The following is a 26,756-nucleotide window of genomic DNA, read 5'->3' as shown; positions in this document are numbered from 1 at the left end:
ATGAGATTAGAGAATCTCGTTCTGGAGATCTGGCAAAAAAAGTAGGAGTGTGTGGGAAATGTGGGGGTGCTGTTGCTCTGGATCAACTCCCTGATCTGATTTTCTGTGCAGCTACACAAATAGCTGTACGAGCCCAGAGCAGCAACTGCTGTGGTGTCGGGGAGCTGGTTTTATGGGGTGACAATGTGTTTTCATACTGCTTAAGGTGTTCATGAAACTTCAGGCTTCAGCTTTTTTTTTAATGATCATTGTAAGCTAGTAAGATCATCTATCTACCGGCTGCAGCAAAAAGGGATAGTGCTTCCTTGTTTCCTTGTGAGAAGTGTTGTTGCGCTGTGGTGATTAGCTCACTGATTTCACTGAAAGCTGACTTTCTGTCAGAAGAAAGGGAAGTGGAAGAGAGGTCAGTTCACAGTTGTTTTCTAGGCCTGTGTAACTTCAAGGACTATGCAGAATAGGAGCGGGAAGGGTTTGTAGCCACTCCTGTCAGCAGTAGTGTGGTTTTAAATTGGCCTAAGGTGGCTGTGAAACTGCATCCTAAGGTTGTGGTCAGCTGTGCTGTTCTATCTGTGAATAACTTGTCTGCCCCTAGCCGCTCATTTCTGTTGTTGCAGTTGCATTCATACAACAGGGAGTACAACCATGTTTTAAACAAATCATCCTTTTTTTGCACTTGGATCATTTGACAGGAATGGTTTTGAGTGTAGCTGTGCCAAACTCATAGTGGAGGGAGCAAGGCTGAAACAGCTGGAGGTAGGGATCTCTTCGCATGGATTTGTTTCCAGCAGGATGGGGCGGCTGCTGCTGCAGTGTTCAGTGTATCCAGATCACTTTCACAGTCTGGATTAGACTCGTGCAGTTGATTTAACAGATTTTAATGGGTCATGATAAGCTTTTGGAATGGCAGCAGCCTCTTAACTTTGCTCTGCTGTGTCTGTATGGCATATCTGACTACAACTTAGTGTATACTATTTACAGAGAAAACACCTAAGCTCTATACAGAGGTGGAAGTGAATTCGCAGAGAGATCCCTATCTGACTGAAAACCAGTCTGCAGTGCAGGAGTCTCCAGTGAGAAGTTCTTTGCAACTGACTGTTAGAAATCCTACCATGATGAAGCCAGTGAAGAACACCAGAGCTGGTGAGTGATCCCAGCAGACTGCTGAGGAAAATGAAGGTTTGGGGCTGTTTATTCTATTGGGTAAGCTTTGTGCAAGCTACAGACCTGTGACTTGATACAGCAGATGCAGAACTCTGGAATTGTGTACACCACAGCAGCGGCTGTTTAGATGCGACATTTTTTGAAGTTTTCATCCTGTACTCTGTAATTCAGTGGCTAAATACAAGTATTCAAGTGAGTCTTGCTGGAGCTGATCTCTGCAATTTTAAGTTACTAAAAAGACTACTTTCCTTCAGAGGAAGTTATGATTCTTTCATTTCCCTAAGTCAGCAAAACAGTGCCACCTGGGAAACTGTAAATCCTGGAAACTGTAATCTGCTCTTGCTGTATGGTGCCTGGAGTTTTTTTGCAACTGTTTTAATCTTGATGGCATACTTAAAATACCTCCTTCTGGAAAAGGCACGGAAAGGCTGCCGAGACCATTCTATAAAATCAATCTAGTAGAGACGGCAAACACACAACCTTTATTTGCTTGTCTAATGTGACTGACTCGGGTCCTGCAGAATTTGAATCCGTCCTTCAAAAAGACTGTTTCTGGTTCTTATAGCCATTTCCGTTTGGGTGATGTCCTTATCAGCTGTTGGAAAACTGCTGCTGCTTCAGTATCTGCAGAATTCTAGCTGCTTTTTTTTTTTTTTGACTCATACTGGTAGCATGTGCTGGATGTGAAGTATCTGCATTTTTAGGTTCCATTTTTATTAATTTTCAGAGGAGCAAGATGGAGAGGATATTGAGAGAAGGAAGAGGAGGAGGAAGGCAACCAAACGGAAAAGAGAAGAGAAAATTCAAGAAGAGGAGGGATCTTTGTCTTGTGACATCAAGCTAGATGATACCCTTGATCGCACCTTAGAAGATGGAGCTAAACAACATAACCTGACAGTTGTCAACGTGCGAAACATCCTGCATGTGAGTGCAGTGGGACTATGACAGGGAACAGAGAAGTGCCCAGCTTTTTAAGAAAGTGCAGTCTAGACAAGTATAGTACTGGTGGTAGCAATTGATTCCGTGAACAAGGAGGACTTGGTACACACCCACATCCTAATCTCTCCTATAAAAAGCTATAAAGAGAGAATCATGGTGTATGTATATTATAGTTACCTAGACCTGGCTTTGGTAGTAGGTGTTGCTCCCTGACTTCCATTTATTTACATTTTATTTGCAATGATGAATGGGTCTGGTTTACTGTACTATAGTAGTAGTAGCAGGACTAATTGAAATAAAATGCATGCGTCTGGTTCCAGGTGGGGAGATGTAGACTGTGAACTCACTCTTTCTTTTTTTGAGTGAACTGTTTCATGATAAAGTCCTGATAGAATTCTAGTGCTGCTGACAGGAATGCATTACTCTTAGTTAATGATCCTAACCAACCTTTTAGCCCATCACACAACTTCCAGTTAGAAAGGAACTGCAAGAAGAGTATCTGTGCTGTCACAGCTGTGTAGTGAAACTCTGATTGCAGTTTATCCCATAAGCAGGGTCTGGAGAGCAATAGTATTTATTTTTCCACAGGATCAAAAATCGTGCTGCTTTTTGCCATCCCTGTGGCAAACAACCTGGAGACTGCCATGATTCTTTTGGGTAGATTCACTAGCTGATTTTGTGCAAGTGCCATAAATTAATGCCTTTCTCTGTCACATGGTGCTGTGGAAGGGCTGTAAATATCTCACAGTCGCCTACCTTCCCTGGAACCTTATGGTGGCATTCAGAAAATGTAGTCACAGATGCTGGGGCTCTTCTGCCTTCCTGTATATCTTTTAAATATATACAGTGTTTTCTGAGGTGATGCAGCGCAGTCAAGGAGTGGATTATTACATACTTTCTCTAGAGATTTAGACCCTTACTATTTTGGAAGCCTGTGAGTGCTTAAGGATTTAAGTTTTCTGTTGCAGCTTCATAGCAGCATTTTTCATGTGGCTGGGATTGGCACATTTTACTGATTACATGACATGAGGGAAGGGAAACTGGTGTGGGCTTTTGTTTTGACTATTCTCTTTCCTTCTGCTGGAAATCTGTTCTATGGAACATTCACAGAGAATCTCGTGCAAATGTTTTTATCACTGCTGTGCTTACTTTCTGTTTTCTTATCAGAAGAAAATTCAGTCCAATCACTGAACAATCTTTTAAAATTATAGTATAATTACAAAGTATATTGTACACTGAATATTTTTCCATCATGTTTCCAGCTAGTTTATTTTAACCTTAAGTCTGTTTCTTTTTAAGAAACAGAATATAAAGGATACTTTTTTGTGTGTTCCTGTAGGAAGTGATCACAAATGAGCATGTGGTTGCCATGATGAAAGCAGCCATCAGTGAGACAGAAGATATACCTTTGTTTGTAAGTAAAAAGCTTTTTCGGATTGGTTTTTCAGTTGTTCCAAACGTATGATACTTCCACCAGTCTATCTTCTTGGTTCATGATGTGGTGTGGAGAGAATAGGTAGAATAGGTAGTACGATAACTTACGTTTCATTACCAGATCTGCCACCTGGTTGAAGTGAGTAATGTCTGTGTATAAGTTTAAATTATGAAACAGAATTATGAGGTGTTATTTTTGATGTCACTCTCACCATGCCTAAAAGGTAATGAATTTTTAAAAAGAGAAAACTCTTGTAGTAAAGAGTTGCTGGGGAAAAGTTTGCAGTTAAGGAAAACAGCTGAATAGGTTGCTGTTGTCTTGTTTTAAACTCTCAGGAGCCCAAAATGACTCGTTCCAAACTGAAGGAAGTTGTGGAGAAAGGAGTGGTAAGTGCGTCATCTACTGTTACTATTGCACCCTCCCCATACTCAAATGGGTTTGATTGTTGGGTCATCTAAAAGAGGTGTAAAGTGTGCTTTTATGTGATTTATTCTTAAAATGAAAAAATAGGTTAAAACAATGTAAAAAAGATTTCATTTTAGATTAGCAGAATAGAACCAGGTCAGAGTTAGAAAATGCAGTGCATTGACAGTATCCATTATACTAACGTTATTGCTTGTAAAGATCACATGGGCAGTATAGAAAGCCTTTGTTTGAAGTCTGTTGTTACTTGGCTACTTTGAAGCACAAAGCCTCAAGCTCAAGTATGCATTTGATTTAACTGATGGTCTAAGCTGTGCAACAGAGACAGTTAAAAGTGGTTTTGCTATCTTTAGGTGATTCCAACATGGAATATTTCTCCAATTAAGAAGGCAAATGAGGTGAAGGTAAGTGAACTACTGCTGGGAAATTGCAGACCATGCTAGAGGCACCCTGCTGAGCAAGGAATCCTTCGGAGGGGTGGAGCAGACTCATGTCTAGCATGTTGGGAGTATTGATGACCAGGAGCATTGCGAACAGGGTATGCAAGGCGGTTAACATAGCAGCAGGTGCACATAGGGCCCGAAAGAGCTGCCTTCAGGGGAAGGCAGAACATGATGAGATGATGACATGCCATAGGGGTGTCTTTTCTCCTGGGGTGGTCCAGCTTCCCATGTTGGTACTGCAGCAGCCTCTACCTGGGTGAAACTCCTGATCGTGAATGCCACTGCCCACACCTCATGCTGCAAGATGCTCCTCCCTGGAACTGTTTTATATACTGTAGGACTGCCTGGAAATAGGGCCTGGATCTCAATTTTTTTTCTGAGCTCTGCCTGCTCCAAAAGATTTATTATCTAGGTGTAGGCAGGATTCAACAGTGTAGCAGGAGTGAATGGCTGTTCAAGTACTAGAAACATATCTTTGAGAGAGCGTCTGCTCGTGCAGTGTTTCCATCATATAAATGCTAAATCATTTGTGCCCACTCTTGCACCTTTTCAAACTACTTTGCTTTACCGATCTTACTTTAGTAATTTCTTTGGTTTCTTCAGCCTTTTTCAGTAGTGTCTTTCCTTTCTGAGCTTCAGGATATTTCCTCAGTTAGAAATCTTGGAACTGATAGTGCACCATTAGAGTGCAACTCTTTTATCTTGCCTGTAAAAAGTTGTCACCTTTCTTTTCTGTTGCAGCCTCCTCAGTTTGTGGACATTCCTCTTGAGGAAGATGATTCATCTGATGAAGAATACCAGCCTGACGATGAGGATGAGGATGAGACTGCAGAAGAGGTAAATGCGACTTGTACAAAGATCTGTTCTGTTCAGCATGGAGTTATCTGCATATTTGAGGCAGTAGAATGCTCTGTTTATTTTAACATTTGAAAACTTTTAAGTTGTCCCAGACCTTCAAGTAATCTTTCTTCAATGCTATGTTATTCATTTGGCTGGAAAAGAGTCTTTGGAATGTTAGTTGAAGCAATGCTTGATTGTGGCATGATTGTTTGATTGCATTCTGTATCTTTTGCATTATAGAGCTTACTGGAAAGTGATGTAGAGAGCACTGCTTCCTCTCCCCGGGGAGCAAAACGATCTAGGACAAGGCGATCATCTGATGAAGAGGGAGGGACACTCTGCGAGGTAAACTTGCAAGAGAGTTTTTTCTTTCTTTAGAAACAACTTTCAGTCATTATTCCTAAATTATTAACGCAAAAGCAAAAAACCATATTATTACTTAAAGCTGTGGTGACATTACAGGTCCTGTGTGGCCTTAGGGTCCCACTGCAATGGTTCCTGTGTAAGCAGTGAAGCACAACACTTGCAGAAAAGAGCTTAGTTTAAAGTAAACACAAGTACTTAAAAAAGCACTGGCAATGGAGACAGTCGGCTGTTCTTCAGATAATGAATTATTTTTTTTTTCTGATTATTTTTAAGGGGAGTGCAGGATAATTGCTTTCCCTGCTTGGCTTAGGAGAGTGACTTTGATAAAAACATAAAGGTATTTGTGGTGACTGCATGCACTGTCAAATCAGTAGAAAGCATATGTGCAGTGTGATAAGAGCCGAGTATCAGCAGACAAGAATGAGAGTGACTGTGAGAACTGACCACTGACACCAGAATCGGAGAAAGAGCAATAATGTATTGATATTTCCACGTTTTGGGAGGGTTGGGAGCGTGCCACAATTACTAGTGTTCAGGTTTATCAGCTCTAATAATGTTCAGACTGATACTCAAATCTTCCAAGTGTCTCCTTTCCTGCAAGTCTTTTGAATAGTAAATTTATTTGTACTTTCTGAAAATCAAAGTGTAATATGAAGAATCCGTTTCCTTCTGTGAAGCGTTTCTCTTGTTTCCATTGTGCTAGATTCTGGTCAAGCAGGAAAAGAGACTTACTCTGTTCTTGGAAATTTATATTCTAAATAAAACCTTTTAACACAAAGGCGTTTTTAATTAGATGGAGAAGGTTACTACACCTGTTGTTAGACATATTAGTGCTGAAGTAGTTCCCATGGGACCACCGCCACCTCCTAAACCAAAGCAAAACAAAGACAGCACGTTCATGGAGAAACTGCATGCAGTGGATGAAGAATTGGCTTCAAGCCCAGTATGCATGGATTCTTACCAGGTACTGGTTTTGGGGATGCTATAATGGTGTGGTTTTAGTTTGAGTAAAGTTTATTAGAAAGGGGGTAGCTTCCTGATGTTCTCTGCTATTACTTTTACTGCATTCTGCTCTCCTTTTATAACTTTAAATAATAAGTTGAATTTCCATAGTGTGTAGGAGGCTAGCTCTGTGAGAGAATAGAGGTAGCTGTTAGTGAAGTCTTGTTAGTGAGGTATGCTTTTAGTTTCTTGTATCATAACCACACTTTCTATGTATGTTCGTAAATCTCTCACTGTCATTGTTTTGGCTGTTAAATGTAATTCTGACATTTACATAACTAATGAGAATAGTTTTAATTTTGAAAGATACTCTGTCATCTTATGCAGGCAAGTATACTATTAACGCGTGAGGAAGCTTGGTTGTGAAGAGAACCACTGTTTCATATTAATAATAAGAAAAATATTACTGATCTGTGTTACTGCGCAAGGGTGAGAAGTCATGAAGAGACAATCCTGTGCTGCTGCTCAAGATTATTTCAGATAGCAAAGAGGGCAAACACAGTAAAATATACGTGAAAGAATCAAATATTGGAAATATTCCTTGGTAGCAGATAAGACTTTAACAGGAGATAAGTGAACAATAATATATTTATAAACAATAGCAGTTTAATAGTGAGAGTAATGAAAGTTTAGCTTTCTCAGAGTACCAAAGTGAATGATGCTTTGTGGCAGGAATGTAATATTTTTGGTATTGGACTTTTTTGGCTGGGCTGAAAACTCCACTTCCAAAAAAACTGAGGAAAGCAGAGACATTATAATTCCATTCTGCTTTTCCTTCACCTTTCAGTCTCTGGAAGACAGCCTCATTGCCTTCCGAACCCGATCTAAGAGGCCACTGAAGGATGTTCCTCTTGGTCAGCTGGAGGCTGAGCTCCGAGCCCCAGATATCACACCTGATATGTATGATCCCAATACTGCAGATGATGAAGAATGGAAAAGGTGGCTTGGAGGGCTCATGAACGATGATGTGGAGAATGAAGGTATGACAGATTTTTTTCTTGTTGTTCACTGGAATTGGGGGTTACATTGAAAGCCTGGAGCTTTTTCTTTCTATTTATACTTGATATTCTTAGCTGCAGCCATTATCTTGTTTAGTAATATGGATGTGTTTTGCGTGCCATCAGCTTTCTTCATCTTCTCCATGGACGTTTGTGGGGGTTTTTAACTTCAGCTGTTTCGCTTGTAGATTTTTACTAGCCCACGCATGCTGTAACTGGCAACCGTAAACAAAAGTTATGTTTCAGCCCTTAATCCATTGTGCTGTGTCATGAAGCTGGCAACATTCATTTATCTGAATCTATATGTGTGTGTCATGCTTCTTGTTAGGGACATGACTTGTTTTGGTAGAAACAACTATTTTCTTCTTTGAGAAGAAACAAGAACAAGCTTTGGGGCTTGGCTTCCTTTTGTCCTGAATTTACCTGTTGCTTACGGTTGTGCAAATTAAATATAAAACACAAGTTGAAATAATACTACTTCACTCTTTCTAAATTTTACTGAAACTCAGGTCACAGAGAATAAATCCAGCTTTTCTAAATGGGAATGGCTACAAATAAGGATGCCAGTAGCTCAGTTTGAAGAGGGATGAGCTTGATGTTGCTTCCATAAAAAGGAACATACAGTTAACTTCAAGCAGTAATCCTAGCCGTCTTTGTGCCAGATCAGGCAGTAAATGAAGTGCTTCTGCTCCTGGCAGCTGATTGGTCTTGGGGCAGGGTAATGACGTTTCAAAACATGCTTCTTATTAGATGAGGCAGATGATGATGATGACCCTGAGTACAACTTCCTGGAAGATCTGGATGAACCAGATACAGAAGACTTCAGAAATGATCGTGCTGTGAGAATTACCAGTAAGTCCTTTGGGAATCCCACCTCCTTTCTTGTTTCAGTTAGTAATTCATTTTGAAAAGTGAGCGTGTTGTTGCAAAGATTTTGTAGTGTAGGCTAATATAAAAAAATCCGCATACTGACTTGAACGGCTTTTCTATGCAAAGCTGGCTTTCTCTGAATACATGAAAGGATCTAGCCAGAGCTGCTGTGCTATCAGATGCAACTTTACTCCACAGCAAAGACTGAAGAATAATACTTATGTGATAGCACAGTCTTTCGTAAAGCTTCAGCCAATTCAGAAATTAATGCTTGCCTTATGACTTGAGAGTAATTAAATTTTCTCCAAGTCCTCACAATCTTCGAGTTAGTTTTATAAACCTACCACTTTTCATCTTCTCAATAAAGCACACTTGTTCTAGATCTTATTACAGGTTAACATAACTTTAAATTTAATTCTGAAAATTAGTCTTTATATGATATTTTTGAATCAAACCAGTCTCAGCTGAAGTTTTTTTGGGGCCCAGCATTAAAAAGGGATATAATATCAGGGACGTTTCCTTCTTGGTCCTCTCTTTGCAAGAGAGATTCCTTTAATCACTTGATACTATGACAAGATTGCTAAATGTTTCTTGGAAAAGGAATCTTCATCTTTCTTTCTAATTTTACTTGCAGAAAAGGAAGTGAATGAACTGATGGAGGAGCTATTTGAGACAGTAAGTGATAAATTGGGATTAGCGCTGGAGAATAGATCTTTCTCAGATCTGACATGAAATCTCTAAAGCTGTTAAGGGGTGGTCTCTGTAAAATGCTTAGTGCTGACTATGTGCAAAGGGCCCTATCATAAAAGCATAATTTTTAGCCTTGGGAAGGAACGTATATAGGAACTTCCTTAAGTCACTGCAGAGGTGAATGTCTGTGCTAAGATGATCATCATGAGCTTTATTAGCTAAAGACTTTTGGGAGTAAATGTACTACTTGAGCTTTCTGTTCCTGGCTGTAGCTACGCATTTGTTGTCAGTTTCAGGATGAGATGGGTTTCTCGAACATGGAAGATGAAGGTCCAGAAGATGAAGATAATGTTACAGAGTCACGGCCTAATTTTAATACACCACAGGCACTTAGGTAGGATCATTTGGTTATGGTCATAACATTAATAATAATAACTCTGTAATGATAAAAAGCCTATGGTTATCTGCAGCTGTACTGTGCCATCCACCAAAGAGATAATGCCTTTTCAGCACAGGTCACCGTTTTGAAAGCTCCAAGCCATTTTTATTTATGAGATTGAACACTTAACTTGACCGTCTTTTTTTCTGTCTGCCACCTGTGACTTTCCTGATTGTGCTGCATCTGAAGAAGATGACGACAGCAGTGAAAAAGTAACTGTTCAGAAAGAGACAGCAAGAATGCCTGCAGTGAAAGATAGGTCCTGGCTGTTCTGTATCATAGCTGAAAACAACCAAGGTCTTTCAGAATGATGATCTATTCCAACGAGCCAGCATCTTTAGTGGAGGATTCTATTCCTACTTCTTTAATCTCCATGCTATATATACTGTCCCTGTGTATTTAAATTATGTTTATTTCTCAAATTCATCCAAATATCCCCACTATATTAGACTAATTCTTCTGAAAAAATTGGTTCACTACGTGCTAAGTCACTTAGTTCAGCTGTTAAACAATAGTTAGTGGAGCAGGATATTGCATGACTGGTGATGATACTTCAAAGCAATGGGTAGAGAAACAGTGGATACTGGAGTGTTGCTGCATATGTGATCAAAGCTATGTAGGACTTGTGCAAAGAAGGTCACAACCTCAAAGTGACAGCCACTCTAGCTCTTTTAATTCTTGTGCTTTACACTGTGGTGGTGGGTATAGTGTTCTGAAATTATTTAAGAAAAAATAATAGTTTTCTTCCCTTTTTAAAATTTTTTTTATTGTTAAAGGGAGGGGTAAAGTTCACTTACTGCCCTTCCATTTTTTTGATGACAAGAAACGCTTGAGGAGGTGTTTTGACCAAGTGTGTCACCTTGTCTTTTAAGTAAATAGCTTAGATGTAATGGTGGTCTTTTCTAAGGAAAAAGACTGCATAAGATAGCTGAGGCCTAGGTCTGGAGCAACTATAAAGTTTGAAAATTGACTTTTGATAATTTTTGGTATGAGTTATACTTGAAACAGTGCCTTGAAGAGGAAAAGATTTCAGTGTTTCTTTCTAGGTAATAATACTGCTCTACTTAACCTTAACCTTTAGCCAGCTTCTGTAATTGGTTAACTGCGGTATGAATGGTGTCTCCTTGTTTATGGGGCAGATCAGCTCGAGATCAAGCTGTATCTGTTTGGGAAAGGAGCTAAAATGAAGGCTGGAGTTTCTTGATGCTCTCTCTGGGATGAGCAGTACCAGAGGGGAGTGCCGCAATTCTTAAACCAGCTACAGCCTAAAAGCAGGGAAACTTTATGTTCTCTCTTATTATCTGTTTGCGTTTGTCTCTGATAATGGCTAGTTGTATTTGTTTTTCTTTGGTGGGCGGTTCTCCCAGTTGTTTCTTCCCTAGCTTTGTCTGTATACAGGATTCTTAAAGTTGTTTTGTGGCAAAATATCAATTTGCTAGATTTATTGTTTTTATGATACCTTGCATTTGAAGCATTGTGGAACAACTTTATTTATAACTGACTTCGGGCATATTACAGAAGTAAAACTGATAACTAGCAGAAATCAGAATATCAACTAGTGTGGCTAAATATCTTAAAGCAGGGGATAGTTGAAGCTGTTTTTGAAAGGACGGTAATATGTACATCCTCTTTTCTGCTACAGGAGTAGCTCTTGCTATAATATCAGCAGGTATCTAGTAGAGTATTCTGCATAAAGCTAGATAATACTTACATTATTTATTTATTTATTTTTAAAGTAACAGCATTTGCGTCAGTGTGTGATCTTTCTGGAGACCCTCATGGTAAAATACCACTCATAATACCTTGGGTTCAGACCTTGCCTGATGATATAAGTTAAATAGGCTTGGTTCCAATATATTCTAGATTATTTTAGATCCTGACTGCTGTCGAGATTATCTGAGCACTGGAGTGGAACGTAAATGAGATATGATTGGGAATGGTGGACAAGACTGGTAACGGTCCTTGGAATAAACAGTTGGAGCATTGCATCGCAGGACTGCAACAGTGCTGTGGTAGATTAAAAGATTTATCTATAAGTCAACTGTATAAATAAAACTGTTTTTTCAAGTTGAAGTATACTGTCAAAGTGTTGAGTAGTAGAGTTCTTTTTGGTCTGCCTGATCTCAAACAGATTTTGGTCTGCCTGATCTCAAACAGATTTGAAGAGCCTCTGGCCAATTTACTGAATGAACAACACCGGACGGTGAAGGAACAACTTGAGCAGTTGAGAATGAAAAAGTCCTCGATCAAGGCACCACAAGAAATAGAAAAATCAAAACCTCAAAATGAGAAGCCTGTGCAGAGCCTTGTTCTGGACAGTATGCAAAGAAAGAGGCTCCAGCAGCAAATGCAGCAGGTACTAAAATGTTATCTGGTCTGACCTAATGAATATTTGCTGTATACTGTGGGGAGCAGGGAAAGCCAATGGTACAGCAACCACTTTGGCGTGCTTCCTTAAGGAAATTAATGGGAAAACCTACATTTGAAGCTGGAGCTTTAGTAGGTGTTATTTACATGCCTGATTCCACACTGGAAGAGAATTTAAATCAAATGTGCAAAGTAGAGCTTATTTCTTGGCACCTGTATTGTTCTCATGTGAGATAGCTGCCTTGGCCATGTTTGAATTCTGGCTGTAATCTGTCAAAATGCTCCATTTTCACCAACTTCTTTATTACTTTCTGAGACTGTTATTCTTGATGTAGTTTGGATTCTTTTTTCTTCCTCCTACCTTGCAAAACTGTGTAGAAATTCAGTTGGAACATTTTAAAAGCTGTCAGCAGCATAATGAGAAGCTGTACTTAGGGAATTTTTTTCCATGTCCATACAAAGTTCAAGAGGACTTCAAACTTGAGACTTACCATCAACTTGATCTCATGAGCACGAAGTGCACTGGTTTTGTGTGAACTTGATACAAATTTTGCTGAGTGGTCGTTTATTATTCTGCATACCTCATACAGTGTCACGTCTTAGTCTGTGGCAGCAGGGAAAGGACGCAGACCTCTGAAACACAAGCTAAAGAAATGGATCTTGCATTAGACTTGTAGAGTAAATGACCTTTTTAATTTTTCAGCGGCTCCCCTCAGTTTTCTGTGGGTTTGTTTTTGTTTTTTTTTTTTAAGTCAGAATGTGATTTCTGGGGTGCTCAGGAGATATTTCTTCTGCCTCTACACTTATGCTTCCCAGTTTCTTGGATTTCTGATACACTGAAAAAACCACATTTGTCTGATTTTATTCTTTAAGCATGTTCAACTTCTGACTCAAATCCATCTTCTCGCAAGTTCCAACCCTGCTTTAAATTCAGAGGCCAGTACTACCAGGATGTTTTTGGTAAGGATATGTCTAAAATCAGAGCTATTAATTTTAATGATTGCTGTTCACTGGAGATATTTAGAGAGCTTCATTTATTTAACTGATCCCATTAAATTGAGAGAGACTGCCGCTCAATAAGGGAATGATGTTAGCCTACTGTGAACATGCTCAGTAGTTAAAGAAATAATTCACATTGTGCTGACTATTAACAGTGCTTTGAATTGGCATGTCTTTGTATTTTTTTTTATTATTTTCTTTGAAATACTAAAAACAAAGTTCAAAAAATAGAGCTTCTGTAATTAGTGAACATTCTGGGACCTTGAAAGGTTCTGGAAAGTAGGGGAATTAAAAAAAAATAAATAAAAATTCCTCTATTCCTAGATTGTTCTGCATAAAAATAAGATCTGTAACACTGTACTTTTTAAGGCCTATCACTTCACCAGCTTCTATTTTTTGCATTGTTGCATTACATGTGTTTGTTCTTTACCTTCCATTTAAAGGCATGTTCTTTTAGCTTTTTCTGTATTTGACTTTGCAGAGCGAGCTTGGTAACTTCGCTCGAAGCTCTACACTCCTTCGTCATTCGTTCAATCCTAAATTTCAAACAATGTTCCAGCCATGTAACTTGAAGGGAGCACTGCAGCTCATTGAAGATTTCCATGCCCAAGTCCAAGTTGACTGGAGCCCTCGCAAAGTTGTGAAGAAGAGTGGTATGTATTTGAAAGGACAAGAGGTGGGAAAGCATTTACAGTGAGAGTTACTTCATGCTATGCACCCTCCAGATGAGATATTGTTCAGGCTGCTGTTTGGAATTATTTTTTTTCATTTTTTTTTCTTTAAATTTTGTGAGGTATTTTTAGATAAATCATCTGCTTTATTGACTGCCTGTTTGCTTCTTGAACTTGCAGCACATTAAGGCATGTTATATGCACTGTTGACTTTTGTTTGACATAATCCTGCCATTTATTGTTCTGCAGATGGTATTTTGAGCTGCAGAAGTCCATCAAGAAACTGGAAATAATTGTTCCAAGTGCGTTGGTGAACACACATCAAGGAAATATTCCTTTCGTTAGAGTGTTTTAGTAAAAAAACAAAAGCTCTAAACTGTTGGTTTCACATATTTGCTTTGTGATTTTTTTTTTTTCTTTTTTCTACCTCGAGAGTGAACCTGCTTGAAATACACAGCATTTTAGAGGTGCTTTTTCATTACAGAGCAAAAGAAAAGATGGATGGGGAACATAATTTTACCTTTTGCTGATGTAAACTTACGGCCAAAAACTAGGAAATATGCAAATTCTAAAAACCAGGGAGAAAGTCTCTCTCTTTTTACAGTGAAGGGAGTAAAAGAAACAGTGTTTTCAAGAAGTCCGTTATGGAAAACATTATTTGCCCACGTATATGTCTATCCTTATCTGTTAATTCTTTTCACAGCCAATGAATTTCCATGTTTGCCAAAGCAAGTGGCATGGATTTTGGCAACAAGGAGAGTCTTTATGTATCCAGAGTTACTGCCGATATGTTCCTTGAAAGCAAACCCTCCCCGGGACAAGATTATCTTCACCAAGGCAGAGGACAAGTAGGTGCTTACAATTATTGAATGAAATGCAATACAAATGAGACTTCGTTGTTAAGGAGAATTTCTAGGATGCAAACTTTTGGGATATCTGTGTGTTGTGTAACAGCACATCCAAATAGCGATCTGCTATACTGTCTAAAAGGCTTTTTCTCTTCCCCTCCCCCCCCTTCCCTTCTTCAGTTTATTAGCTTTAGGTTTGAAACATTTTGAAGGGACAGAGTTTCCAAAGCCTTTGATCAGCAAGTATCTCTTGCCAACAAAAACTGCCCACCAGCTTACAGTACGAATCAAGAATCTCAATATGAATCGAGCCCCTGATAATATCATCAGAGTAAGTGATGCGTTCAGATGATGGTTTGGTATTTTTCAGATTTGTGTGTCTGATTGGTGTTTGTTATACAGGAAGAGATGTGCTGTTTGTTCCAAAGACCTTTTTGTATATGTGCTGACATTTTTCTTAAAAGAAAATGTCATCCTTTTATTAGCAATGAGGATTTCTTCAAAAAGACCTTATCCTCTGTACTTTGCAAGTACTTATATTACTATTTTGACTCTTTAGAGCCCAGCAGTTGCACACAGTTCTAGTACAACTGGCTTCAGTAGTCCTGACAAATGCATACAAATAAACTTTGAGTAGTGAAGCTTAAATAAAAGTACTGTCTCCAGTCAGGCTGGAAGGTCCAGCTGGCCAAATATCCTGTCCCGTAAGCTAATGGCCACTGTGGAAGAGAGAATAAAAATGAGACGCACTTAAAGCAAATATGCCTGCACATTCATGCTTGCTTTCAAGAGAAGACAAGTTGGCAGTGAGCTCTTCTTCTGCCTTTATTATTCTTTTTTAATGTTTCTGTGGGTAGTACCTCATTAAAGTAGTGATGAGAATTGCTTTATTCACATGAACACTTTCACAGAGCACAATCCTTATCCTGCATCCCAGCAGTTATTGGACAGGTGATCTGACCACAGTCATCTTGTCTTGCATTCTTTCCTGTCTCCACATAGTACTATAAAAAGACAAAACAGTTGCCCATTCTGTTCAAGTGCTGTGAGGAAATCCATCCTAATGAGTGGAAGCCACCTGTGGAGAGAGAAGAACATTGCCTACCATTTTGGCTAAAGGTAGTTTCTGCTATTCTTCATCCAGCATAGGTGGTTTTCTTTGGTGGTTGGTTGATTTCTTTTAGGGTTTTTTTTTTGTTTCGTTGTTTTGTTGTTTTTTGTTTTGTTTTGTTTTTTCCTTTCTTTACAGCCTAGGTCCAGAGTGAGTTGTTCGGTTAGCCTACAGTTCTGAAGTCGAAAGGTAGTCTGATTGTATTGCATGGGAGCCTGTGTAACCCTGAGTCTAGCTAGTAAACATAGCAAGAACAGGAGTATTTAGCATCCTGAAGTATTATACACTACTCTTGGTGCTTGTCTGGCCAGCTGCAGTGCATGATTGAAGTTATCATGGACATACAGTGTTTGTTTGTCACATCCTTGTTTTGCTACATGGGTATATTTCTAATGTCTCTGGCTTGATGTGTTGATTTTGTTATTTGGCTTTGTTAATCTGTTAATCAGTGTTGCGTGACCCTTGCCTTATGGTTAGCAGTGTTGCAATCTTTCCCACTGTGTTACAGCCACGAGAGAGGGCATATTCTTCCCCCTTAAAACCTCACCTTCTAAGAGGAAAGAAGAAATCTGGAGGTTTGAGGAGGTTTTTTTTTAAGGTTATCTTTACCCGCAGCGTGGCTGTTATTTTTGTTATACGCAGATATCTCATGCTTTGTAAGGATTCTTTCTCTGAGATTCTTTGTACAAGGAAGACTAAGCTGGAGGCATAGTGACTATGTTTGCGAGTCAGTCAAGGAGGACTGTGTCCGAGGAAAGAATTAGACTCGGATGCCATAAAATCCAGTTCTCTTAATCGCCCATTGTATTTCATTGTTACATTGAAGCTTCATTCCCACAAAATCTTGTATTTACCAAAGGAACCTTTCTAAAGCAATTCAATTGTGTTGTTTCTTTCAGGCTCTCAGATTCTTCTGAAGGCTTTGGAGTAAAACTCATTAATATAAAAAAAACTCAAGTAATATACAGTGAATATAAAGTAATATACAGTAGTATAAAGTAAAAAAAAAAAAAGCTTTATTTTTAGAAGCAGGTTGCTGTCTGTTGCCTTCTGTGGTGCTGTTTGAAGGTGGTAATAGAGGAATAGCCTGTGGACTGGCCTAATAAACTCTTGTTCCCTTTAGGCAAGTTTGTCCTCCATTCAGGGGGAGTTGAAGCAATTAGCAGAAGATGCCAGGGAGATGCCTGGTTCACCTGATGGAGAATCTGTCCTTTTGGGGTCAGGAAAGGAAACTTCAGACATAGAATGTGATGAAAAATACCCTCTACTCATGCCAAAGGGACTAGTACTGACCCTAAAGCCCCTTGCCAATCGATTCTCTAGAAGAGCATGGAGGAGGCAGAGGTCTTCAGCGCTGAAGCCTGTCCTCATTCGACCAAGTCCTTGCCTGCAGCCCAGTTCCAACACTGTTAACATCCAGAAAACTGTGAAGTTGTCCCAGTCAGAAGCTCCTCCCAGCAAAGTTATGGTTCAGATTCCTCGGCTAATCCAGCCAGCTACAGTTATGCAGACGGTGCCAGGAGTGCAGCCTTTGAATGTTCCAGCGGTAGTAGGAAGTGGGGATGGCTTGGAATTTCAGAACGTGCTCTCCACTTCGCATTCGGACTCCAGACAAGGTTTCTCAGCTGCTGTATCACCAGCTCTAGTGCCCTCAAATCCAGTAACTTTTCAGCCAAAATTGATGTTGCCAGCTTTGGCTGGAGCAAAAATACGCAAACCTTGTGTTCGCAAGGGATACCAAAAGAAAAAAGGGACAAAATCTGCCCCACTGATAAAGACTTCACCTTTGATTCAGCCATCTCCTGTCATCCTTACCGTACCTGCTACCACAGTGAAAGTGGTTAATATAGGCAATGGTTGCAATATGATTCAGCCCATAAATACAACAGTTGGTAGAGGCACTCAGGCTATTCCAGTTACAACTTTATTGGTAAATCCATCCACTTTCCCATGTCCATTAAATCAGCCTCTAGTGACTTCTTCAATCCCTTCATTGATAGTCTCTCCTAACCCTGTTGGTCTTTCTGCAACATCTGTTGGTGAAAATGAAGAACAGCTGAATCTGGTTCCTTCCTGCCCTGCTGGAAACAACAAAAATACCTGTCCAACAGTGGAGCCCAAGGCTGAGCCCCCAGAGTTGTACGTTTCATGCTCCGCTGTCTCCCCTAAGAAGGAGTGTAGTACAAATCCGGCCACTTCAAATAATAGCAGTCAGGAAAAGGTGAATAAGAGTGACTGCTGTAGCTGGGCAGTGGTAGAAGGAGATGAGAACACTTCAGAGCCATTGTCTGTGGACCTTTTGCCTCATTTAGCAGATCCAGATGAAGCCGTGAAAATTGAGCCTGAAGAGTCAAATGATGCTACCAAGGAAGTAAATCCAGTACAGAAGAGGGATCTTTCATGTGGTGAAGTGAAGGAGGAATTCATGCTGGGTCTTGGCCAGGAGCTGAACATGGAAGCTGCATGTTCGTGTTCAAATGACCTGAAAGAAATTAAAAAGGAACATAGTTCATGTGATGAGAAGGGAGAACAACGGGCTTTGCAGTCATCTCCCCATGGTGAACAGCAGATGGATGTAGGTGGTGTTGCTGGACCACAAGTAAGCAGTGAGTCTCCAAAGAATCTTTCTTACACAGCAGATGTTGAGGCAGAATTTAGTAGTCCACTGGGAAGACCAGAGGATTCATCCAGTATAGACGGCCAGTCTGTTGGGACACCAGCTGGCCCTGAAGCTGGAGGAGAGAGAGAAGGACAAGAAGAAGAGGAAGAAGATGACTTTGATGATTTTACGCAAGATGAGGATGAAGAAATGTCATCAGCCTCAGAAGAATCTATTCTTTCAGTGCCAGAACTTCAGGTAAAAGCAAACAAACAAAACTTCTAAAAGCTTGCTAATGACAAATACCAGAGTCCTGAAACACCCTAGTGGAGTCAGAGCAAATCACAATTTGAATCTAATTGGAAAGCTGGGTTATTAACTGTATAATAGCATGGTATTGTGCTGTTTTACAGAGAAATTGGACACTACATTTTTCTGAGAAGATTTTAAGTCCAAGCTAAAGGAATATCTTGCAAATATACAGATTCAGATTCTGCTGAGTTGTAAGGACTTCCTCAACTGAGGCTGTTCTTTAATAAGAAGTACTTTAAGTAAAAATTATTTTCCAGGTCACAATACCAACAAGCCTGTAAGAGCTAAGATGATTATTAAGGAATCCCATCTACCTTAAGGCTTTTATAAGTGGCAGATTCTGAAATTTCATTTTGTATGTGGTACAAAAATAGGCAGTTCTGGTTGTTGTTGAATTCTGTCCCTTCAAAAGAATCCCTCTAGTTGGTCAGATGTTGACCTGTGAAATTGGCTGTTAGAATTATGATGGGGTGAGCTAGTTCCTGAACTAACAGACTGGAACTGGAAGAAAACACTGGAAGAAAACAATGTGACCTTTTTTTGTTGTTGCTTTCTAAGGAGACAATGGAAAAACTTACTTGGCTTGCAACAGAGAGACGTTTAAGCCAAGAAGGAGATTCTGAAGAAGAGAATTCCCAGGAAGAGAACTCTGAGCCTGAGGAAGAGGAGGAGGAGGAAGGGGAAGGAATAGAGAGTTTACAGAAAGATGATGAAATATGTGGAGATGTATCAGAGGAACCTAAATCTGCCTTCACATTGACAAAGATGACCCCGCAGGTGGAAGCCCACAGAATGCCAGCAGGTAAGTTCTGTGGGTTTCTTTTTACGCAGAGCATGGGGAAATAGAGCTGCTCTCTGCATTAAAAGCAAAACAATGGAGAAACTGTATCTGGGTTTAATTTCACTTAGCGTATCTGAGCTTAGTGATGCTTTCCATCTGGAAATTAGATTTTTCAGCACAGTCGCAATTCTATAAAAGCAGTTTTTACCATAGAAGCCCTTGTGCATGTGAACCAAGTGTCTTTAGTCCATTGTAATGCATTTATGCTTCAAAAATTTGCAGACATAAGATTTGTGGTTTGTCAGCTAATACCCAATACCTATATAAGAACAATATTAAATAGTCAAATCTTTGCTAAATTTAATTTTGTGTTATAAGGTCATGTTGGGGAAAAATAAGTAAAATAATACCTTAACAGAATCTAGCAAGTGGTAGATGAATTCGAAAAGTGAACTTTTGAGGAGGTGGACCTCAGCCGATTCGACCAACAGATGCCTAATGTAAAGACATAAAAATCTCAATGTAGCAACTCGTAGTACACTGTTTTATTCCCTATTATGTGACACAAGTTATTTATCTGTGATGTTAACTCTATTCATGTAAATAATAAGCTAAAAAAATAATTTGCAAGTGTTAACAGCCAGCTCTGACGCTCATATCGTATCTCTGTTCACCCACTACAATTCTTTTTTTTCCCCTAGTACGCAGTTAGATGTATCTATTAGTTCTTAGTAGATTGCTAGCTGAGTAACAGCTAGGATTGGGTTTGTTGCTGTATCCAGAGATTTTTCTCGTCAGATGGTATAAAAATAAAGAGCCAATTTAAAATATGTTAGCTAGCCTGACTAATGAAAAGTATATTGCTCATACACTTAGAGGAGAGTGTAAACAGTTAACTTGTCACTAACTCTGAAAACCTACTTTTCTATTGCAATATTGATCTAGAAGAGCAGTTGTCTGCCAGCCCAGGGAATGTATGAAAAGTACCTGTACAACTTGCTGTGTGCTTCTTCACAGGAGAAAACCTAAAAGCCCCTGGGAAGAGCAGGAGTTCCCACAGAACCAGAAATAAGAGAGGACGGGCTCGTGCTAGCAAAGATACATCTAAGCTGCTCCTCTTGTATGATGAAGACATCCTGGAGAGAGATCCCCTGCGAGAACAGAAAGATCTGGCATTTGCACAAGCCTATCTAACAAGGGTAAGCCAGACCAGTATGTAACCCAGAAATAGTAACACTGCGCGCTTTGAGTCCTCTATCACAGTTCTTACCTGAGCCACGTAACTGCCAGTTCTAACTGAGCGTACTGGATCTGGTCGGGATGGAGTTATCTTTCTTCGTAGCACCCCATATGGTGGTTCTTTACTTACTAAACTGTTTTTATCTCAACCTATGAGTTTTCTTGCTTTTACTCTTCCTCTTCCCTCCCCTGTCCTGCTTGGGGGAGGCAGGGAGTGAGCGAGTGGCTGGGGGGGGAGTTAGCTGCTGGCTGCAGTCAATCCACAACACCAGGACTCTTTTAATTTCAGAATTTCATAGTCTTCGATTTGGTTCCCTTCTCTCTTGTGAGCAGTTCAAGTTTACCTTTACGGAATAGACTTGGTTGGCTCAACAAAACTGAAAGCACTGTGTAAATTATGAGGAGCAAGAGATCAAAGATTACAAAATTAATTTGTTTTCTTCCTGGATGTTATGCAGTCCTGTAAAGGTCTGTTGCTCTTTACAGGTGCGTGAAGCCTTGCAGCATGTTCCTGGAAAGTATGAAGATTTTCTTCGCGTTATCTATGAGTTTGAGATTAGCACAGACAAACGAACAGCTGTGGATCTCTATTGCACTTTACAGAAACTGTTGCATGACTGGCCACAATTGCTCACAGATTTTGCTGCCTTTCTTTTACCAGAGCAAGCTTTGGAGTGTGGACTGGTAGGTAGAATGAAAGGAGGAGACCAAATTTTAAGCAGACAATGTGAATGCTTGTGGGAGTGAGCAAATAAGGAATTCTTCCTAGGGCAAGAAAGGTAAACAGCTGGTAAATCATTTACTTACCTTGCTGTTTTATTAATCAGAATTGAAAAGTCTAGTGTTTGTTTTAAGTCTCATACTAAGTGTTACTGTGGAGAATCAGCCTTTTCCAGTTACATCGCAGAACCTGACTGCAGAGACAATGTGCAGATACAGCAAGTGGAATGGTTCCCTTGTCTCAAGAATCAGCCTTCCAGTTTGTAAGACAGTTTTCACCTGTTACGTTCTTTCTGGATTTTCCTATCTTATCTGTGTACGGTTCAAGCAAAACTTTATAGCTCATGTAAGCATTGATTATACAAGCTCTTGTTTCTCTACCTCTTCCCAGTTTTGCAGTGGGTGTCAATAAATGGAAAAAAATAGCAAGACAGGCATTTTATAGCTTGCTTAAGCCAACTAGAGATGTTTGGAAATATATTCTTGAACGTGAGGGGTGAATCTTTTTCTTTTGGTCAGTTTGAAGAGCAGCAAGCGTTTGAAAAAAGCCGGAAGTTCCTCAGGCAACTGGAGATTTGTTTTGCTGAAAATCCTGCCCACCATCAAAAGATCATCAAAGTTCTTCAGAGTTGTGCAGACTGCCTCCCCCAGGAGATTGCAGAGGTAATCAGACATCCAGGTATCTCCTTTCTCTCAAAAACCCTGAGCATGCAATTAGCTAGCCTGCGTCACTGGTCCCATGTGCTGCTCTGAGACCACCAGAGTTTATCAAATGTGATCTCCCTCTGTGGGACATGGTAGAGAATTGAAGCTGCCTCTTCAAGAGGCTTTACAATTAACTGGCCTGTGTGTCTCCTCTCTCTTACCTACCTCCACCTTGCTTTTATCACCTTGCAGGTGAAATTTTAGCTTTGTGCCTCCAACAGAGTCTACCTAGAATTTTGGACAGATATTTCTATGCTAATTTGATAGCTGGATGTGGAATGATCTCAAAATATTCATGAAGTAGTACCGATGCAAACATAAACTTCCATGTTGGAGGTGTAATAACCCTTGATGTTCCACTTGCTTTGAGAAATCTTTGAGAGGAATATGGTGATGTGGAATGAAACACTCAGTTTCTCTGGATTTCTCTCTTCCAGCTGAAGACCCAAATGTGGCAACTGTTGAAAGGACATGACCACTTGCAGGATGAGTTCTCCATTTTCTTTGACCACTTACGGCCCTCAGCCAGCCGCATGGGAGATTTTGAGGAAATCAACTGGACAGAGGAGAAGGAGTATGAGGTGGAGCAATCTTTTCCCCAAGACCAGAAAAGATAAAAGTAGAGATACTAGACATGTTTGAACTTGAACTCAAATTAAGGCTGCATTGCCAGAGAGAGGGAAGCAGCAGGGTGGGATAGCTGTTGGTGGACTGAAGCAAACTTTTCAATTTTTTTTACAGCATTTGTATCTCTAACATAATTGAACTTGTCATTGTCCTGGAACTGAGCTCAATATTCAGAAAATCATGGTGAAATTGAAGTTTGGTCTGCTGAAGAGCTATCACGATAGAGCAGTTTTTGTGTGTTTGTCTCTTTGTAGTTTGATGGGTTTGAAGAGGTGTCTTTGCCAGATGTAGAAGAGGAGGATGAACCACCCAAGATGCATGCAGCCTCAAAAAATAAGAAGCGGAAAGAGATTGGAGGCCAGAACAATGAAAAGGTGGGCCTGGGTTATGTCACTAGTCCACATGTCTGGACTCTGAGCAGATGCATGCCCCTGAGGGTAAATGTGTCTTATCGAGAGACATGATGACAGCCTAAAAAGATTTGAAGAAAAGGGATTGAAATGTTTCCATTGTGCATTGCTTGTTAGCAGCATAATCGCTTTAGTTCTCTCCGGGTGTGTGCAGAGTGCTACTCTAGGGTTAACCTTCCCCTGACTGTCATTTTTGTGTACGATGCACATTTGTCAGCTGGAGTATGTCTGTTTCCAGGAGGTCGAGTGGGTAGATGGGATGAAGGAATGTTCATGTTCCTGCCATGAAGGGAGTAGCGATCTCAAGCTAAAGAAAAGCAAAAGGAGGACCTGCAGCCATTGTAGTAGTAAGGTTAGTTGATAGGCCAAGTCATTGCGGTGGTGAGTGGAAAGTAGAGTCCTGCCTAGAGTCCCCCTGTTGTGATGATCTGTCCAGCTTCGGGCCTCATGTCTCCAAAATAATGTATTGAGCAAGAAAGTAAATCAAAAGATGATCTGCGGCGTCTCCCTCTTCAGAGCTCTGACTGCCCTACCTGGCCTTCCCCTGTCTATCTCCTGCTCCTCCTTCTACTGCCCCTCCTTGCTATGCTAAATAGCGTTAATTTTTATGTTCTTTTAAGAATAAGCGTTTTTTTTTTCGTGGAAGATGCTTGTATGGCCACTATGTGAAAAGAACTGTCCCTGTTCATAATAATAAGAAAGAGTCAGCTTTCTAAATGCAAACGTACTGCCAAACTGAAGCCTTTGTTAGGGTCAAGGAAGCAAAGGCTGAGGTGTTAGGTTTGAATTGATACCCCACATGTGTAATTGTATGCCTATATGTTGATTTGCAGGTGTGTGAAAACAAATGTTATAAAAATAAAGATTCTCAAGAGCTGACTGTGAGGGTTGTTCAACAAGAATCAAGTCCTCAACCTGAAGGGAAGGATTCTGGAATGTCTAAGGAGCCTGCAGAAGAAAGCCTGGAGAACAGAGATGAGGGAGAGGAGGTCCAGAGCAGAACAAAAACCTTATCTAGGAAAGTGGACTCTCTGGCTTCAGGTATGTCAGTGTCTTGTGTACAGACAGGTATGTCCTTTGTCTCCAAACTGGTTCACACAAATTAAAATAGGTGTAGGACTTTCTAATGCAAATTTATTGAGTTAATGAGATGATATTTTTCTTTTTTTTCCCTTGTGTTCATCCACTCTGGATGCTGTAAACATGCATATATCCAGAGTGTTCACTTCAAAAAAAGCTTTCCTGGCTAGAGAAACACTCTCCCCTTTTCAGAATGATGGGTCCATTTAAGCTTCTCTTGCTACCATACTAATCCAGATTCCCGGTACTACCAGTCCGTGATACTGGGTTTTTTTTCCAGTTTTCATTTTAGCAGAGCAACTCAAAATCACCATCTCTCTATTCTTCCTTTAAATGATCTCCTTCATGTTACTTGTTCTTCCTTCAGTCTGGTACAGACAAGGGGAAACATGATTATTGCAGGATAAACAACCTGAAATAGATCTCTTCCTTCTTTCAGTAACCATGTCTCAGTTAACGCTGCTCTTGGAGACAATGCACAGGTTAAATATAGTGGTTTAAATGTGACGCAACCTGATGTCCAGTTTATAGTGGTTTTGTAAATAGGGCACCAAGAGCAGTAATGTCTGTTTCACTTGAGAATTTTGTTCTGGGCAATGCTCTTAAGCTTTTTCATGTGTTCATCACTGCTTCACGCAGCAGCTGGTTGTAGTAACCACAATGGTGAAAAAAATTGACTGCAGAGTGCCCTCTTTGAAGTACAGGATGGATAAACTGCAGATAGAATTACAAAGCTGCTCCCAAACTGTGTTCTCATTTACAGCGTTACACTCTAGAATAATAATAAAATTTAAAAAATCTCTTAAAAAGTAAATGAATAAAGCCTCCAGAAGTTTTTCTTGCTAACAGCTAGTCTAAACTTGTTTGGGTGTCTTATCAGGACCTCACCTGGAAGGAAAGATTGTCTCCAGCAGACATACGTCTTCTGAAAGAGCTGCGCTGCCTGATAATCAAGTTCAAGAAGCAGGTGTCAGTGCTGTTGTGAATACTGCAAAGCACAGTGACCCTTCTATCAGTGGCCCCAACTGGACACATCTACAAAAAGCTACTCTAAAACTACCTCAAGAAACCAAAGACTGCCCTTGTACTGTGGGAAGTGGGAGCGAGGGACTAAACCAGCAACATCAAGGAAATGCAGATGCTTCCCTTGGGCCCAGCAGAGATATGCTGCTGTTTTCTCGTTCTGCTACAGTAAAAGGTTTAACGGGACCTAGTTCCTCCTCTGGAAAGGGTTTATGTCAGACTGAAGAGCTTAATTCTGATTCATCAGATAAGCTTGCTGTGTTTGGTCACGCTTCAAAATCAGGTGTGAAAGAATTTGAGGGACTACCTTTGCCTCCAGAAGGAAAACCCGAAGCAAAGCAGGGTTGGATAACACTGGGTAGAAAACCAACACCGGCTAAGAGCTGCAGCTCACAATTCCCTGATAATTGCATTTTGGAAACAGATGATACGGGCTGCACTGGAAATTTTCCTGAGAGCAGATTAAAGTCAAATGCAAACAACTGCCTCCAGGTGCGTCAGCATTCTGAGCAGGTAGAATATAGAGTGGTTACTTCCTCCCTGGGGCAAAAGGAAGAGGAGCAGCAACAGCAGCGAGTCACAGAAGCAACTGTGTGTGCTAAGAACAGCAAAGTCAGCTCAACTGGGGAGAAGGTTGTCCTCTGGACCAGGTATAGCTGCCTGAACTGTATCTTACATCCTTTGCGCTTTCAGTATTTGGCTTCAGCTTTCATATAGAGTAGCCTTTAATTTCATTTTGTATTCCCATTTTCCTAATGTCTTCTGCCCCCTGCCCTTGAATAGTCCTGCCTTGTTTCCTCTAACCACAGTCCGTCACAGCTGCAATCTCAGTCCTATGAGAAACACTCTCTGCTTGTGGCAGTGTAATTACTGTAGTACTTCAGGCTGGGAAAGGATCCTTTTCCTCCTTCAGAAAGCTTAAAAACAGGCTATATGCAGCTCTGCTTAGAGATATGTCTTGTGATTGGTGGTGGTGGTAGTAGTAAAGGAACAAGCCTGCTGGACTTGCTCTGCGATTGTTCTCCTCTCAGGCTTGTGGTGGTTGAAGTGCGTCAGCACTTCTTTTTGGCTGCTTTCATAGCTGTTGTACTGTTTTGTAGGGAGGCTGACAGAGTCATCCTTACCACCTGTCAGGAGAAAGGAGCCCATCTGGAAACCTTCCATGCCATCTCGCAGAAACTGGGCAACAAGACTGCTAGTGAGGTGAGGGGTTGGGGTGGAAAAGCTTGTGCCTGCTACAGTGAATGGGGAAAGGGGGTGGAAAGGCAGGAAAGGTGGAGGCTTGCTGTCATATGACTCTCCCAAACTTAACCTTCATTTGATGCTGCATCAGAGAAAAATGATCTCAGTTGCAAATAAAAAACCAAAACCAAACCCTGATCTGTTCTGGTGCAGCCAAAAATGACTGCCGTGGTCCTTTTTACAACATTACCATTGGTATTCTGGCCTTATATTTGGTACCAGAATTGTTTCCGTGACTGCTACTTGGGTCTTCAGCCTTCTAGTTCAATACAAGGAATCTGTCAGGTTTTGTCTCTTAATATTCTGCATATCACTGCCTAGGAATCTTCCCAAACTGCCAGTTTTTTACCAGCAAGTCAGTAGAAATATAACTGTTCTTCCAACGAAAACAGAACGACCCAGTGCTCTTCCATTTC

General features: G+C 40.4%; 1 protein-coding gene across 1 annotated transcript in view; it reads left to right on the top strand.

Annotated features, from left to right (window-relative positions):
• The first annotated feature begins 1,896 nt into the window (after positions 1-1,896).
• The window catches only part of GON4L (gon-4-like (C. elegans)), a 25,188-nt gene continuing 328 nt past the window's right edge, over positions 1,897-26,756 (top strand). Inside the window, exons 1-28 of the mRNA XM_009707747.1 lie at positions 1,897-2,085; positions 3,440-3,514; positions 3,871-3,921; positions 4,312-4,362; positions 5,143-5,238; positions 5,482-5,586; positions 6,401-6,571; positions 7,397-7,589; positions 8,358-8,459; positions 9,112-9,152; positions 9,458-9,561; positions 11,764-11,962; positions 12,847-12,933; positions 13,454-13,625; positions 14,347-14,491; positions 14,672-14,822; positions 15,494-15,610; positions 16,726-18,459; positions 19,072-19,315; positions 20,312-20,493; positions 21,020-21,217; positions 21,773-21,916; positions 22,396-22,539; positions 22,840-22,959; positions 23,234-23,347; positions 23,829-24,036; positions 24,956-25,748; positions 26,199-26,301. Of these exons, the coding sequence (XP_009706049.1) occupies positions 3,470-3,514; positions 3,871-3,921; positions 4,312-4,362; positions 5,143-5,238; positions 5,482-5,586; positions 6,401-6,571; positions 7,397-7,589; positions 8,358-8,459; positions 9,112-9,152; positions 9,458-9,561; positions 11,764-11,962; positions 12,847-12,933; positions 13,454-13,625; positions 14,347-14,491; positions 14,672-14,822; positions 15,494-15,610; positions 16,726-18,459; positions 19,072-19,315; positions 20,312-20,493; positions 21,020-21,217; positions 21,773-21,916; positions 22,396-22,539; positions 22,840-22,959; positions 23,234-23,347; positions 23,829-24,036; positions 24,956-25,748; positions 26,199-26,301 (5,814 nt within the window). The 5' untranslated portion in view covers positions 1,897-2,085; positions 3,440-3,469. The remainder of the gene's footprint in view (positions 2,086-3,439; positions 3,515-3,870; positions 3,922-4,311; positions 4,363-5,142; positions 5,239-5,481; positions 5,587-6,400; positions 6,572-7,396; positions 7,590-8,357; positions 8,460-9,111; positions 9,153-9,457; positions 9,562-11,763; positions 11,963-12,846; positions 12,934-13,453; positions 13,626-14,346; positions 14,492-14,671; positions 14,823-15,493; positions 15,611-16,725; positions 18,460-19,071; positions 19,316-20,311; positions 20,494-21,019; positions 21,218-21,772; positions 21,917-22,395; positions 22,540-22,839; positions 22,960-23,233; positions 23,348-23,828; positions 24,037-24,955; positions 25,749-26,198; positions 26,302-26,756) is intronic.

The sequence above is a fragment of the Cariama cristata genome, unplaced genomic scaffold (genome assembly GCF_000690535.1).
Source record: "Cariama cristata isolate BGI_N322 unplaced genomic scaffold, ASM69053v1 scaffold42829, whole genome shotgun sequence".
Lineage (NCBI taxonomy): Eukaryota > Metazoa > Chordata > Aves > Cariamiformes > Cariamidae > Cariama > Cariama cristata.
Note: the sequence above shows the minus strand (reverse complement) of the source record. Positions and strands in the feature narration are given on the sequence as shown.